The sequence below is a fragment of the Prionailurus bengalensis genome, chromosome B3 (assembly GCF_016509475.1).
Source record: "Prionailurus bengalensis isolate Pbe53 chromosome B3, Fcat_Pben_1.1_paternal_pri, whole genome shotgun sequence".
Lineage (NCBI taxonomy): Eukaryota > Metazoa > Chordata > Mammalia > Carnivora > Felidae > Prionailurus > Prionailurus bengalensis.
This window is the reverse complement of record NC_057355.1, coordinates 125,841,822-125,855,263: the sequence shown is the minus strand read 5'-3', so window position 1 is coordinate 125,855,263 and position 13,442 is coordinate 125,841,822. Positions and strand designations below refer to the sequence as shown.

At 36.9% G+C, this 13,442-nt stretch overlaps 1 protein-coding gene across 4 annotated transcripts in view; it reads left to right on the top strand.

Moving 5' to 3' along the window:
• The window catches only part of CEP128 (centrosomal protein 128), a 394,462-nt gene that overhangs the window by 172,021 nt on the left and 208,999 nt on the right, over positions 1-13,442 (top strand). For all 4 annotated transcript variants that reach the window (XM_043556773.1, XM_043556771.1, XM_043556772.1 and 1 more), the window contains exon 19: positions 5,808-6,000. In XM_043556773.1, the coding sequence (XP_043412708.1) occupies positions 5,808-6,000 (193 nt within the window). The remainder of the gene's footprint in view (positions 1-5,807; positions 6,001-13,442) is intronic.

Genomic DNA, 13,442 nt, shown 5'->3' with positions numbered 1-13,442 from the left:
ATGGGAATTTCAAAATGGATATTGGGAAATGAAGCAATCTTAATTAAAGTTTACAATCATATTTGGAAGTCCACAGCTCAATTTATGTTTTAAAAAATTTTTAATGTTTATATACTTTTGAGAGAGAGAGAGACAGACAGACAGAGTATGAGTGGGGGAGGGGCAGAGAGAGAAGGAGATGCAGAATCTGAGGCAGGCTCCAGGCTCTGAGCTGTCAGCACAGAGCCAGAGTCAGGTCTTGAACTTACAGGGTGCAAGATCATGACCTGAGCCAAAGTTGGACGCTTAACTGACTGAACCACCCATGCACCCCACACAGCTCAGTTTCAGTTGGAGACTTCCAAGGGGTGCCTGGGTGTCTCAGTTGGTTAGGCATCTGACTTCTGCTTGGGTCATGTCTCACGGTTTGTGGATTTGAGCCCCGCATCGGGCTCTGTGCTGACGGCTCAGAGCCTGTGCTTCAGATTCTGTGTCTCCCTCTCTCTCTGCCCCTCTTCCACTCATGCTCTGTTTCTGTCTCTCAAAAAATAAATAAACATTAAAAAATAAAAAGAGAAAAGTAAGTTGGGGACTTCCTGTTTTTATCTAGTGACATTCAGGTAGGACAGAGGCCTATAAATTATGTAGCAGATTCTAAAGCCAGGTGTCATCTCCACAAGGAGATTTAATTTTAATTTGTTTTTCTGTCCCTTATTTACCTTCTTCCTTTTGTTAATTGTTAAATAGCTGAATTGTTATATAATTCACATATCATACAATTGACCTATTTAGACTGTATCACTCATTATTTTTAGGTGTATTCACAGAGGTGTGATGCCACAACCACAATGAATTTTGGAATATTTTATCACCCTAAAAGAAAATATGTACCCTTTAGCTATCACCTGCTAAATTTGTCCATCCCACTCACCCCTCTTATAGCTTTACTCAACAAGTAATCTTTCTATCTCTATAGATTTGCCAGTTCTTGACATTTCCTATAAACGAAATCATACAGTATGTCGTCCTTTATGAATGACTTCTTTCATTTAGCAGAATGTTTTCAAGGCTCATCTATGTCGTAGCATGTGTCAGGACCTCACTTCATTGCTAAATAATAGTTCCATGTATGGATATACCACATTTTATCCATTTATCAGTGGATGTTCATTTGGGTTTTTTCCATTTCTTGGCTATCATGAATAATGCTGCTATGAACATTCGGTTACGCGTTTTTGCATGACTGTATGTTTTCATTTCTTCTAAAAATATACTCAGGAGTAGAACTGCTGGGTTATATGGTAACTATGTTTACCCTTTTGAAGAATTGCCAGATGGTTTTCCAAAGTGACTGCATGATTGTACACTCCTACCATCATTATATAAGAACTCTAATTCCTCCACACATACCAACAGTTGTTATCATATGTCTTTTTGATTCTAGCTGTCCTGCTGGGTGTGAAATGGAATCTCACTGTGATTTTGATTTGCATTTCTGTGATGCTTAATGATTCTGAGCATCTTTTCATGTGATTGTTGGCCATTTGTGTTATGTTTTTTGAAGAAATGTCTCTTGCTTAATTCACTATGTCTTTTTATTACTGAGTTCTTTATCATTCTAAATTGTTCTTTCTCAGATATATGGTCTACAATTATTTTCTCCTATTCAATGGGTTGTTGTTTCACATTGTTAATTGTGATCTTTGAAGCACAATGTTTTAATTTTGGTGAAGTCTAACTTAACAGCTTTTTTCTTTGGTTGTCTATGCTTTTGGTGTAATATCTAGGAAATCAAGGTTGCCAGACCAAGGTTACCAAGACTTACACCTGTGCTTTCTTCTAGGAATCTGCTGTTTTTAGTTCTTACATTTAGGTCTTTGACCCATTTTGAGTTAATTTTTGAAAACTTTATTTAGTTTGAGAGAGAGAGTGGGGGAAGGACAGGGGGAGGGAGAGAGAGGGAATCCCAAGCAGGCTCCATACTGATATCTTGGAGCCTGACGCGAGGCTCAAAGCCAGGAACTATGAAATCATGACCTGAGTTAAAATCTAGAGTCGGGTGCTTACCCGACTGAGCTACCCGGGTGCCCCTTGAATTAATTTTTGAAGATCGTATGAAGTATGGGTCCAACTTTATTCTTTTGCATGTGAATATTCAGTTTTCTCAGTACTATTGGTTGAAAAGACTGATCTTTCCTCATCAGATTGTTTTTGGAACCTTTGTTGAAAATCAATTGACAATATATATGTATGGGTTTAATTCCACTGATCTATGTCTGTCCTAATGCCAGTACCACACTGTCTTGATTACTCTGGCTTTCTAGTCAGTTTTAAAATCAGTTAAGTGTGACTCCTCCAACTTTGATCTTTTTTCAACACCTGTTTTTGGCTATTCTGGGTCCCTTGAATATCCATATGAAATTTAACGTTTATTTATTTTTTTGGGGACAGAGAGAGACAGAGCATGAACGGGGGAGGGGCAGAGAGAGAGGGAGACACAGAATCGGAAACAGGCTCCAGGCTCTGAGCCATCAGCCCAGAGCCTGACGCGGGGCTCGAACTCACGGACCGCAAGATCGTGACCTGGCTGAAGTCGGACGCTTAACCGGTGCGCCACCCAGGTGCCCCATGAAATTTAAGGTCACATTGTCAATCTCTCCAAAGATCTCAGCTGGGATTTTGATAGGCATTGCATTAAATCTGTAGATCAGTTTGGGGAGTATTTCTCTTAATACCTTAATGATACTAAGTTTTCTCGTGTATGTACATGTAAAATCTTCTCATTTATTTAGGCCTTTAATTTTTTCAACAGTTTTTTGTAGTTTTCAGAGTATAAATTTTGAACTTCTTTTTAAAAGTATGTTTTTCTTTTTAAATGTATGTTACTCTTTTGATGCTATTGTAAACACGATGGTCTTTTTAACTTAGTTTTGGATTGATGATGCAAGTGTATAGAAATACAAGTGATTTATGTATAATGATATTTTCCTGCATAATTGCCCTGCTATGACCTCCTGATACAATGTTAGATAGAAATGGTTAGAGCAGGGGCGCCTGGGTGGCGCAGTCGGTTAAGCGTCCGACTTCAGCCAGGTCACGATCTTGCGGTCCGTGAGTTCGAGCCCCGCGTCAGGCTCTGGGCTGATGGCTCAGAGACTGGAGCCTGTTTCCAATTCTGTGTCTCCCTCTCTCTCTGGCCCTCCCCCGTTCATGCTCTGTCTCTCTCTGTCCCAAAAATAAATAAACGTTGAAAAAAAAATTAAAAAAAAAAAAAAAAAGAAATAGTTAGAGCAGACATTATTTTCTTGTTTATGATGTTAGGGATAAAGCATTCTGTCTTTAACCATTAAGTATGATAATAGTTACGGGCTTTTCATAAAAATGTTTTATCAGGGTGAAAAATTTCCCTTCCTTCTCTTCTGTTGAGGGTCTTTATTGGGAATAGGTGTTTAATTTCATCATACACTTTTTCTGAATCTTGATATGATCATGTAGCTTTTGCCCCTCCTTCTCACAAACAGTCTGTGGAAATGGCAGATTGGATACCAGTATTCTCAGGCTGCTGTGTCTGAGGTGGAGTGGCCACACTATCAGTGAGGGGTTGGTAATGGAAGGAATCCCTAGTTTCTCCACTTCACTTGCCAGCAATTTAGCCTACTCAAATCAGAACTATGATGGTGAAAAATCCTAGCCATCTGACCTTCCAGTGCCATACTAACTATTATGATCTGTTTCTGCTCACATCACTTTTGATTCCAGATGTGTGAGTTTTCCAAATGAGGTAATTCTCCAGTTCTCTGCAGATACCAACGGGGTGTCCCACAATTTAATTCACCTCTGACACAAACTACCCAGAGTTAGTACAGATACCACAGGTTAAGGGCTCGGCCCCACCTGTACCCAATTCAGATATCCCCAGGTTACCTACACTTCCTTCTGACCTGGCTACAAATTGGGGGTTCTCATGGCTCTCTTTCCAGGTTCAGTAATTTGCTGTCATGGTTCACAGGCCTAAGGGAAATACTTTACTTACCAGTTTATTTATAAAGGATACAAATAGGCAGCCAGATGAAGAGGTTATATAGGGCAAGGTCTATATAGGGCAAGGTCTCCAAGAGTCCCCGTGGAGTTTGGGGATGTCTCACGCTCCTGGCATGTGGCTATGTTCACCAGTCTGGAAGCTAATCCAACCTCATTGTTCAAGAGTTTTTAGGGGTGCCTGGGGGGCTCAGTAGGTTCAACTACCTAAACCACCTCATTAGCATGAGCTTGGGTGTAATCTAAGAGCTTGTTACAAATAACAAAGGACATTCTTCTCACTCTGGAAGTTCCTGGGTTTTAGGAGCTCTGTGCCAAGAATAAAGGACAAAGACCAAATATCTTTCTTATTATGCCACAATACCATATAACTTGAGTGTGAACTGGGGGAAGAGGGACCCCTGTCTTGGCAATACCCTCCCGGAACGTGGAGTGGGGCTTTTGTCATGCAGGGTGCAGTCCTTCCCCTGCCCACATCTAGCTTCCACCTCGCATTTTCATTAAAGAGCAGCTTGGCAGAACTCCTCGTGCCATCATTCTGGAAGGCAAACTTCCATGAAGTCCCCCCTTTGTTTCTGATGAGCGTTTGTGATAAATGTGATCTAGCTTTTGCCTTTACAAGCTCCATTCCCCTTCATGTAACACGTTCACATACTATACCTTGGTCATCTTACAATATTACCATATAATTTTTCCATAATTTGACTAGTGATAATATTTCTTCTGTGTCGTAGAGATACCATCTGCTCGACAGACCTTCTGACCAGAGAAACTGGGCATCTTTTTCTGTTCTGGGGGTGTTTGAAAGCTGATACATGTGGGGATCCCCCAGTCTAGCGGCTGTATCCCAGTCTCACTTTATCATAAGCTATCCTACTGCCGCTACTTTTAATATACTGTGGCATATCCTGAGAACTTCCTAGATTTCTGGAGGCCTAGAACTTTCTTGCTTACTGATGAATGCTGTTCCAGAAAATTCTCCCTTAGCTTAACCTAACTTTCCTGTTTAGTCCACTCTTCCTTTAATTTGCTTTTTACTGAAGTAAAGACTTTTATTTAGAATCAAATAGAACTTGAAGGATAGGATCACTTGGGAAGGTCCTGAGACATGACTGAAATCCTGTCCTAGTGAAGGTGAAAGAAAAATTTATTTATTTATTTATTTTTTTTACTCATCCCTGATTTAAATATCTAACTAATAAAGATGGTGTGGTTAGAGTCTGAGAAAACGAGAGTTGCTTCAACTAAATTCCCTAGTCTTTTAAATGTGGGAAAATACTAACTTTATCTCCCTCATGTGATATAGAATATCTTTTCCCGATTAGCTGGACCCTTGGGAATATGCATTTTTAAAACCAAAACTATGAATTTTATCTTTCTTTTTTAAAAAATCTTTGAATTAAACTCCATTTTGTAACAAGTCTCTAGTTCTATTGTGTGGTATGTTTGACTTTAAAATGCTTTAAAGTGTACCAGATTGCCTTATATATCACATCAGGGATCTAATTGGAGTATGACTGGGAATCCAGCAGGCCAGACTTCTCTGTAGTATTACCTTTACAAACCTGATAGAGGATATCAGATATTTTATAAAAATCCAAGAAAATTTGGCTTAATTTCGATACCATCTTTGAAGTCATTATGGAAATTAAAACATTATAGATTTGTTTTTTAATTTTGCTTATGTTTGCTATGGTCTGTTCAGTTATCATGACTTTTCCTTCATGTTTTGAAATGCTACTGTTTTCTAGATTTTTTGAAAAAATTAGATATACGTGTCATTTTTTTAGACTAAACTTAAGTGGCTCTGTGAGGAACTGAAGGAGAGAGAAAACAGAGAGAGGAGTCTGCGGCACGAGCTGATGCTGTGCAGACAACAGCTGAGGAGTATGACCGAAAACAAGGAATCTGAGCTCCAGTGTCTCTTCGAACAGATAGAAAGACAAGAGCAGCTTCTGGAAGAAATACAACAAGAGAAGAGAGGTGTGTTAGCTGTTCTTACTCTTATTTTTCTTTGTTTACATTCGTGGAATCCTAGGATTGAGGGAAAAAACAAAACCAAACCATTTCCGTTGTCTCTACTTGGAATATTTCCAAATCCCTCTCCTTTCCTTGTCTCTGGTCTCCCTGTCTTTCTTCATTTCTGGATCCAGAAGAGGAAACTGTTTGCCCTGAGAGTTTTTCCTTCAGCTAGTACATCTCTCCTATGTACATAGCCCTGTGTCCGTGGCCATTTGGAAGTTTGCATTTGGTAAGATGTGTGTTCTTCCCTGATAAAATGCTGAAGTTTTTATTTTACTTCAGTAAAATATTCATAAATTTATTCAATAAATATTTACTCTGTGCCAATTTTGTCTTGGACACTATTATAGGTGCTGAGGATACATCAGTGAATAAAGGGGAAAAAAAGTCCTCTTGTTTAGTTTACATTGTATTGAGTGGAGTGACAGAAAATAAATGTAATAAATAGGTAAATTGTTTAATATATTAGAAGGTTATAAGCACCATGGCAAAAAGAGTAGAGTAAGGGAAGGAGAGTTTGAGGCAATACTTTAAAAGTTAGACAGGAACTTTGGAAAACTGCTTTTCTGTTTGGTTCTAGAAGGGATGCATCGTGACGGGAAGAAGAAAAATAGCACTATGTGTCGGAATCCTGTGGGTATCTTGTGTCAGGCTGAGGTCTTTCTTTATTGGTGAACTTCATTAATTTAAGAAAGAAACTTAATGTAGTGCCCTACTAAGAAAAACAGAACTTTAACATATGATAATCCTCTAAAATTTGTTTTGGTTTTTCATTTTAGTTATCAAGATGATGATGATGATTCTTCCTCCCCCTCCTCCTCCCCCCCTCCCCCTCCTCCTCCCCCCCCCTCCCCCTCCTCCTTCTCCTCCTCCTTCTCCTCCTCCTTCTCCTCCTCCTCCTCCTTCTTCTCCTCCTCCTTCTCCTCCTCCTTCTCCTCCTCCTCCTCCTCCTCCTCCTCCTCCTCTTTCTTCTTCTCCTCCTCCTCCTCCTCCTCCTCCTCCTCCTCCTTCTTTTTGTTTTATTTATTTATTTATTTTTGGGGGAGAGAGAGAGCTGGGGCTGGAGACAGAGAGAGGGAGGGATCAAGAATCCCAGGAAGGCTCCACATTGTCAGCAGGGAGCCTGACGTGGGGCTCAAACTCACACACTGTAAGATCATGACCTGAGCCAAAATCAACAATCTGACACTTAACTGACTGAGCCACCCAGGTGTTGCCCCAGTTATCAGGATTATTCTTTCTACATGTTCCAGTTAAAAATTATTTATTGCTATACTGCAGTGATTCTCAATTTTTTTTTTTGCTATCAGGACCACATTATATTCTTAAAAAGGCAAATAATATCTTCATATTATTAATAAGGGGTCTTAGATAGTTCCCAAACCATCTTTTGTGAACTACTGCTCTAGTGCACTTGAAAGATGCAAACTGTGCTAGTAGTGAAAGTCAGAGGATGCCTATACACACACACACACACACATGCACGCACACACACATACAGACAGTACAACAGAATCTTTTCTTTTTTTTCAAAAAAAAGTTTTTTAATGTTTATTTATTTTTGAGACAGAGACAGAGCATGAGTGGGGGAGGGGTGGAGAGAGGGAGACACAGAATCTGAAGTAGGCTCCAGGCTCTGAGCTGTCAGCGCAGAGCCTGATGCGGGGCTCGAACTCACAGACCTTGAGATCATGACCTGAGCCGAAGTCAGACACTCAACCAACTGAGCCACCTAGGTGCCCCACAACAGAATCTAATTATGGAATTTATAGCTAAAACACTGTATGATCTCTAAACATGTTATAGATTATTCACTGACACTAGATTGCAACCTGGTTTTACTTTTCGTAAACATTGTCAATATTGTCACCCAGTAAATCATTTCTTTTGTATAAGGATTAATGCAATTGTATATTATAAATAACTGTAACTGTTAGCAGGATGAATCCAAGGAGAAAGAACCAAATATTTGTGCACTTAAGTAATTATTTTCAAATGCCCAGCTTTTTCATAAAAGTTTCAGAAGATAAGTTGTAAAGTTTATAATCTCTCAAGGTGATTCTTTTATTTCTACTTTTCAAATTTAATAAAAATGTATTGATTCTTTTATATCTATATAGCACTTGAATTCTTTTATGCATCTTAAAATTAGCTTGTCAGTTTTTTAAAGAGAATCTACTAGTATTTTAATGGGACTGTGTTGAATGTACACATTTAAGAATGGACATCTTGATATTGAATCTTCCAGTCCATGAACATTGTGTATATTATACATTTATTTAGGTTTTTAACTTTTCTCATGGATATTTTGTACTTCTCAACTAACAGGTCTTGAACATCTTTTTAAGATTTATTCCTACTTTGTCTCTTATTTATGATGCTATATTAAATGTCATTTTATTTATTTATTTATTTTTATTTTTTAAATGTTTATTTATTTTTGAGAGAGACAGAGAGACAGAGCCTGACAGGGGAGGGGCAGAGAGACAGGGAGACACAGAATCGGAAGCAGGCTCCAGGCTCCAAGCTGTCAGCACAGAGCCCGATGTGGGCCTTCAACTCATGAACAGTGAGATCATGACCTGAGCTGAAGTCGGACGCTCAACCGACTGAGCCAACCAGGCACCCCTTAAATGTCATTTTAAACGTTGAATTTCCAACATTCTTTTCTAATAGAAATACAATTGATATTTTTTGTATGTATTAACCTTGTATTCTGCAACCGAGTTAAGCTCATTTGCTAGTTGTAGTAGCTTGTTGTTAGCTGTTTGTTGTTATTGTTGTTTTTGATTTCTTAGCACTTAGGGTTTTCTTTGTACATGATCATGTCATCTGCAAATAAGGACAGTTTTGGTTCTCCTGCTTGTTTTTTTTTTGTTTTTTTTTTTCCTTAATCAACTGGATGGAACTTCCAGTACGTATTAAATTAACCTTATATTTTTGGGATCAACTCTATCAGAATGTATTTTTCCTTTTACATATAGCTGGATTTGATTTATTAATAGTAAGATTTTTTGCGTCTATGTTTATGAAGAATATTCTGTAGCTTCTTCTAATGTCTTTATCTGATTTGAATGTTAGTATAACAGTGACCTTTTAAAATGAGTTGTGTTTTGCCTTTATGTTTTGGAAACATTTGTATGAAGTGTGTATTATTTCTTTTTAAATGTATGATAGAATTGATTAAAGAAGCTTTTAGGCCTGTAGTTCTTGTCTGGGAGAGATTTTAAATTTCAAACTCAAAGTCTTTTTTTTTTTTTTAAGTTTAATTTTTATTTTGAGTGAGAGTGAAAGAGAGAGAGAAAGTGTGAGCAGGGGAATGGGTAGAGAGAGAGAGATAGAGAGAATCCCAAGCAGGCTCCATGCTCAGTGTGGAGCCTGATGGGGCTTGATCTCACAACCACAAGATCACGACCTGAGCTCATATCAAGAGTCAGACGCTCAATTGACTGAGCCACCCAGGTGCCCCCAAATTCAAATTTTTTAATAGCTATATGACTATTCAGAATTTCTCCTTCTTGAGTTAGTTTTGTGAATGTGTGCCTTTCAAAGTATTGTTCATTTCATCTAAGTTGTCAAATTTATTGGCTTAAAATTTTTCATAATATCTCCTTTTTCTTTTCATTTCTGTAAGGTCTGTACTGGTGCTTCCTCTTATATTCCTGATATTGGTAATTTTCTCTCATTTTCTCTCTTTTGTTCTTTATAAGACTTGCTGAGGGTGTTATTAATTTTATTAATATTTTCAAAGAAACAACCTTTGAATTACTTTTTTATTTGTCTTTTTAATGTTTTATTGATCCCAAATTTTATTGTTTTCTTTCTTTTACTTTTTGTATCATTTGCTTTTTTTCTGGATTCTTGAGCCTTATTTTAATACCTTTATTTCTTAATATCGTCATTAAAGTTATAAATTGCTATCTCAGCAACACTTTAAATGTATTCCACAAATTTTGCAATATCATGTTTTCATTATCATTTAGTTTGAATTAGAAAATATTTCCCTTGTGATTTCTTCTTTGACCTATGGGATTTTTTTAGAAGTGCACTACTTCTGGTTATGTGGAGAGTTTTCTACATACTCTATTATCAATTTCTAACTTGGTACCTTTGTGGGTATAGAATATACTTTCCATGATTCTCATCCTTTGAAACTTACAAGGACTTGTTTTATGGCCCCAAATGTGGCCTGTCTTAGTGAATTTTCTATGTGCAGTTTAAAACAAGTAATGTTCTGCATTTGTTATGAAAAGTTTTGTAAATATCAGTTATGCCAAGTTGTTTCGTAATGTTCTCTGTCCCTGGTGATTTCTGTATCCCTACTGATTTTGTATACTTCTACCAATAACTTATAGAAGATTGTCAAAATATCCAGGTATTACTTTGAATGTGTGTATGTATGTCACTCTTTTTGCTTCATATATTTTTTGAGACTGCTATTAGATCCTATTTAGTATTGATTGTGTGAATGTTTTTAATAATGAACCTATTGTAATAGTCTCAATAAAAGCAAAAGAAGAAGGACGTTAGTAATGGCAACAATGCAAAAGGTGTTTTGGAGGAATTAGTACAGGATTGGGCAGTGTAGGTGATAGAAGACATACAGGAGATTCTAAGGTCTCAGTAGTTTTGCCATTGGGAGAAGTAAGAAAGTTAGGAAGTAGGGGATGATTTGGTGGCAGAGAAAGAGGGATTCTATTCTTTACCTATTCCTTAAAGTCATAAATGAAAAAAGGTTTTGCGAAGAACCAAACTTTTGTTAACAGATAAATAATATGGTAATCTCCTGCCTTATATGTATAAGATGTATTAGGTGCTGTCTGGTGATTCAGAAATAGTGCAGACCTAATATGACTAATGAAGACCAAGCAAAGGCTGTTATAGTTGGAGATGTATAAACATATTTATTAGGAGGTAGGGTGAAATAAATATGTTACTAGATATATAAGCAACATGTTCTGGTGAAAATGGAAGTATTGATTACTTGGGTAGACGCCCATATGGGAAAATCAAAGACATGGCCTTTGATTTAGATCTTGAAGAATATAGCAGGATTCTTGTAAGAGAGGAGGAACAAAGATTCTATGCAGGATTTATCTGCCTAGGATCTCTTACTGCATACTTCAGCATTTGTTTACAATGGTATATACATAGGAGATGTGAAGGGCAGCAAGACCCATGATTAAATTTAGATATTTTGGAAATATCAAAATGAATTCTTGTAGAAATTTATGTTTGATTTCCTTCACCATCTTAGAAAGTTACCTGTCACATAGAACAGATATGGTTAACCTATTTATAAGTGAAACATGACAGAGAAACTTCCCGTTCATTGGAATTGCCATTCTTTGCACTAATATTTTTAGTTTGATTTAATGTCACATTACCTGACACATGTCGTGTTAACTAAAGCCAGTGTGCAAGGAATTTATCAGTGAGTGTTGCCAGATTTGTAGATCTGAATTGTCTGTATTCCCTAGGCTATTCTAGGCCTGTAGGTTTTTGGCTGGAGTGTTCAAAAAGGAGAGGAACTCTACTGAGAAGTTAATGTCATGGCCCTCTTAGAAGTTGGTAATTATTGACTTAGAAATTCTTCATTATTATGAATGGTAACAAAGACAAGAGTAAAGAGATGTAAACTGCAGCTGGGAGTCATTAGGTATGATATTTTAACTTGTGTAAGTAGTCATTTTAAATATTTTCCTAATAACCTACTGCTCTCTACCTTCTTGATATTCTCATAAGCTCCTGCTCATGTATGTGCCAGTATTTCTCTATAAAAATACTTTAAAACTGTGAAGTTTACTAAAAACTAACATTTACATGGAAGTTGAAAAGATTCCTTTTTTCAAAGCTCTTCAGAAGGAGGGACATTTGTGTAGGATGATTTCATTTCATTCTTGCTATATGAAATTCTAATGGTGATGAACAAATATAGCAAGACAATTGTCTTAACATATTTTCCCTAAACTGAAATTACAAGGCTTTAAACAAGGGACCTGCCTTACTTCCCAGGCAGTCTGTGGTTGTGGCTGTGACTATCATGCATAATATTTCTTCTTAGAGTAATTAGAAATTGACAAGCCTCTGAAATTTTTTTCCCTTAAAGATGAAATTTTATCTTCTTATCCAGTTTCTATTTTTGGGTACATGTTATACTCATTTGGCTTTGTTGGATTAGGTCGGATCTTCACCAAACCCTACTACCCTACTATTATGATAGATACAGTGCCTAGAAAGATAGTAATTCTCCACAGCACGCACTGTGGTTTCAGCCTCCTGTCATATATCACTTTTTGGGAATGTGCATGCAAGGATGAAATAAGCCATTGTCAGGGCCTCTTTGTTAGGGAGTTACCTTTTCTGAATAAAAAGGAAAATACTAATAGGATGTGGAAAAAGGGAAATAGTCCCCCAGTCACTTCAAGAAGTAATATTTTTTGCAATAGAAGACTACTTGCTCAGATTGTTTGTTTGTTTTTAAGGTAGCATCTATGCCTTAGCCAAGAAGTAGGTAATGGAGAAAAGATGCCTCAAAAAACAAAAGACAACACACACACACACACACACACACGCACACAAACACACACAAATGAACAAAGCAAAACAAAACTCACAGTGTACTGTATGTAACGAAAATAAACTCTGCATAACCAAAAGACAAATCAGTAAATATTTGGCAGAAGTTAACTAATTTAATCCAAGTGATTTACATTTTGTTTATGACACTCTGGGATTAGGTAACAATATTTGTCTTTCCTAATATTTCAGTTATATGTTAAATTTTACAGTAGAAGTATTTAAACCATTTATGTTTTTATTCATTTTGTGACAAAATTTTCTCAGAGGTTCCTGATTCACTTAGGGATGCTATAACATTGTTAGTAGTAATTCTAGCCCCATTTTGTACTATGATTTGAGTTAGCTCTCTAGTATAATATCCGAAAAAAAATTTTTTTTAATAGCTGAATACCAATAAACAGTATTAAAAGTATCCATCTAAAATAGTCTCAAACACTATTAAGATGAATATAACTTTTAGATTATTATTTTCTATTTGCTACTGATGATAGGCAAGCAAGCTTAAGCATCGTTATAAATGTTGAGTAGAAGGGTCCAGGAATGGAAGAGGTTGAACACTTAAAAGAAAGGTTAATTGTATAGCAGAATCCCAAAAAGTATGAGGGTGGATGGTATCAAAGGTCACAGTGGAAAAATGAGTCCTGGAAAGAACAAGGAAAAGAGTTTAGACTTTCCTTCCTTCCTTTTTTAGTTCTTGAATACACTACTATTTTTTGGCATTTTCACTTTATCACAATAATTTATGCAGTGATTTCCTTATTTGTATTGTTCCTCAACATCTGCGATTGGATTTCATTGATCTTTGCCTATTATATGGTCAA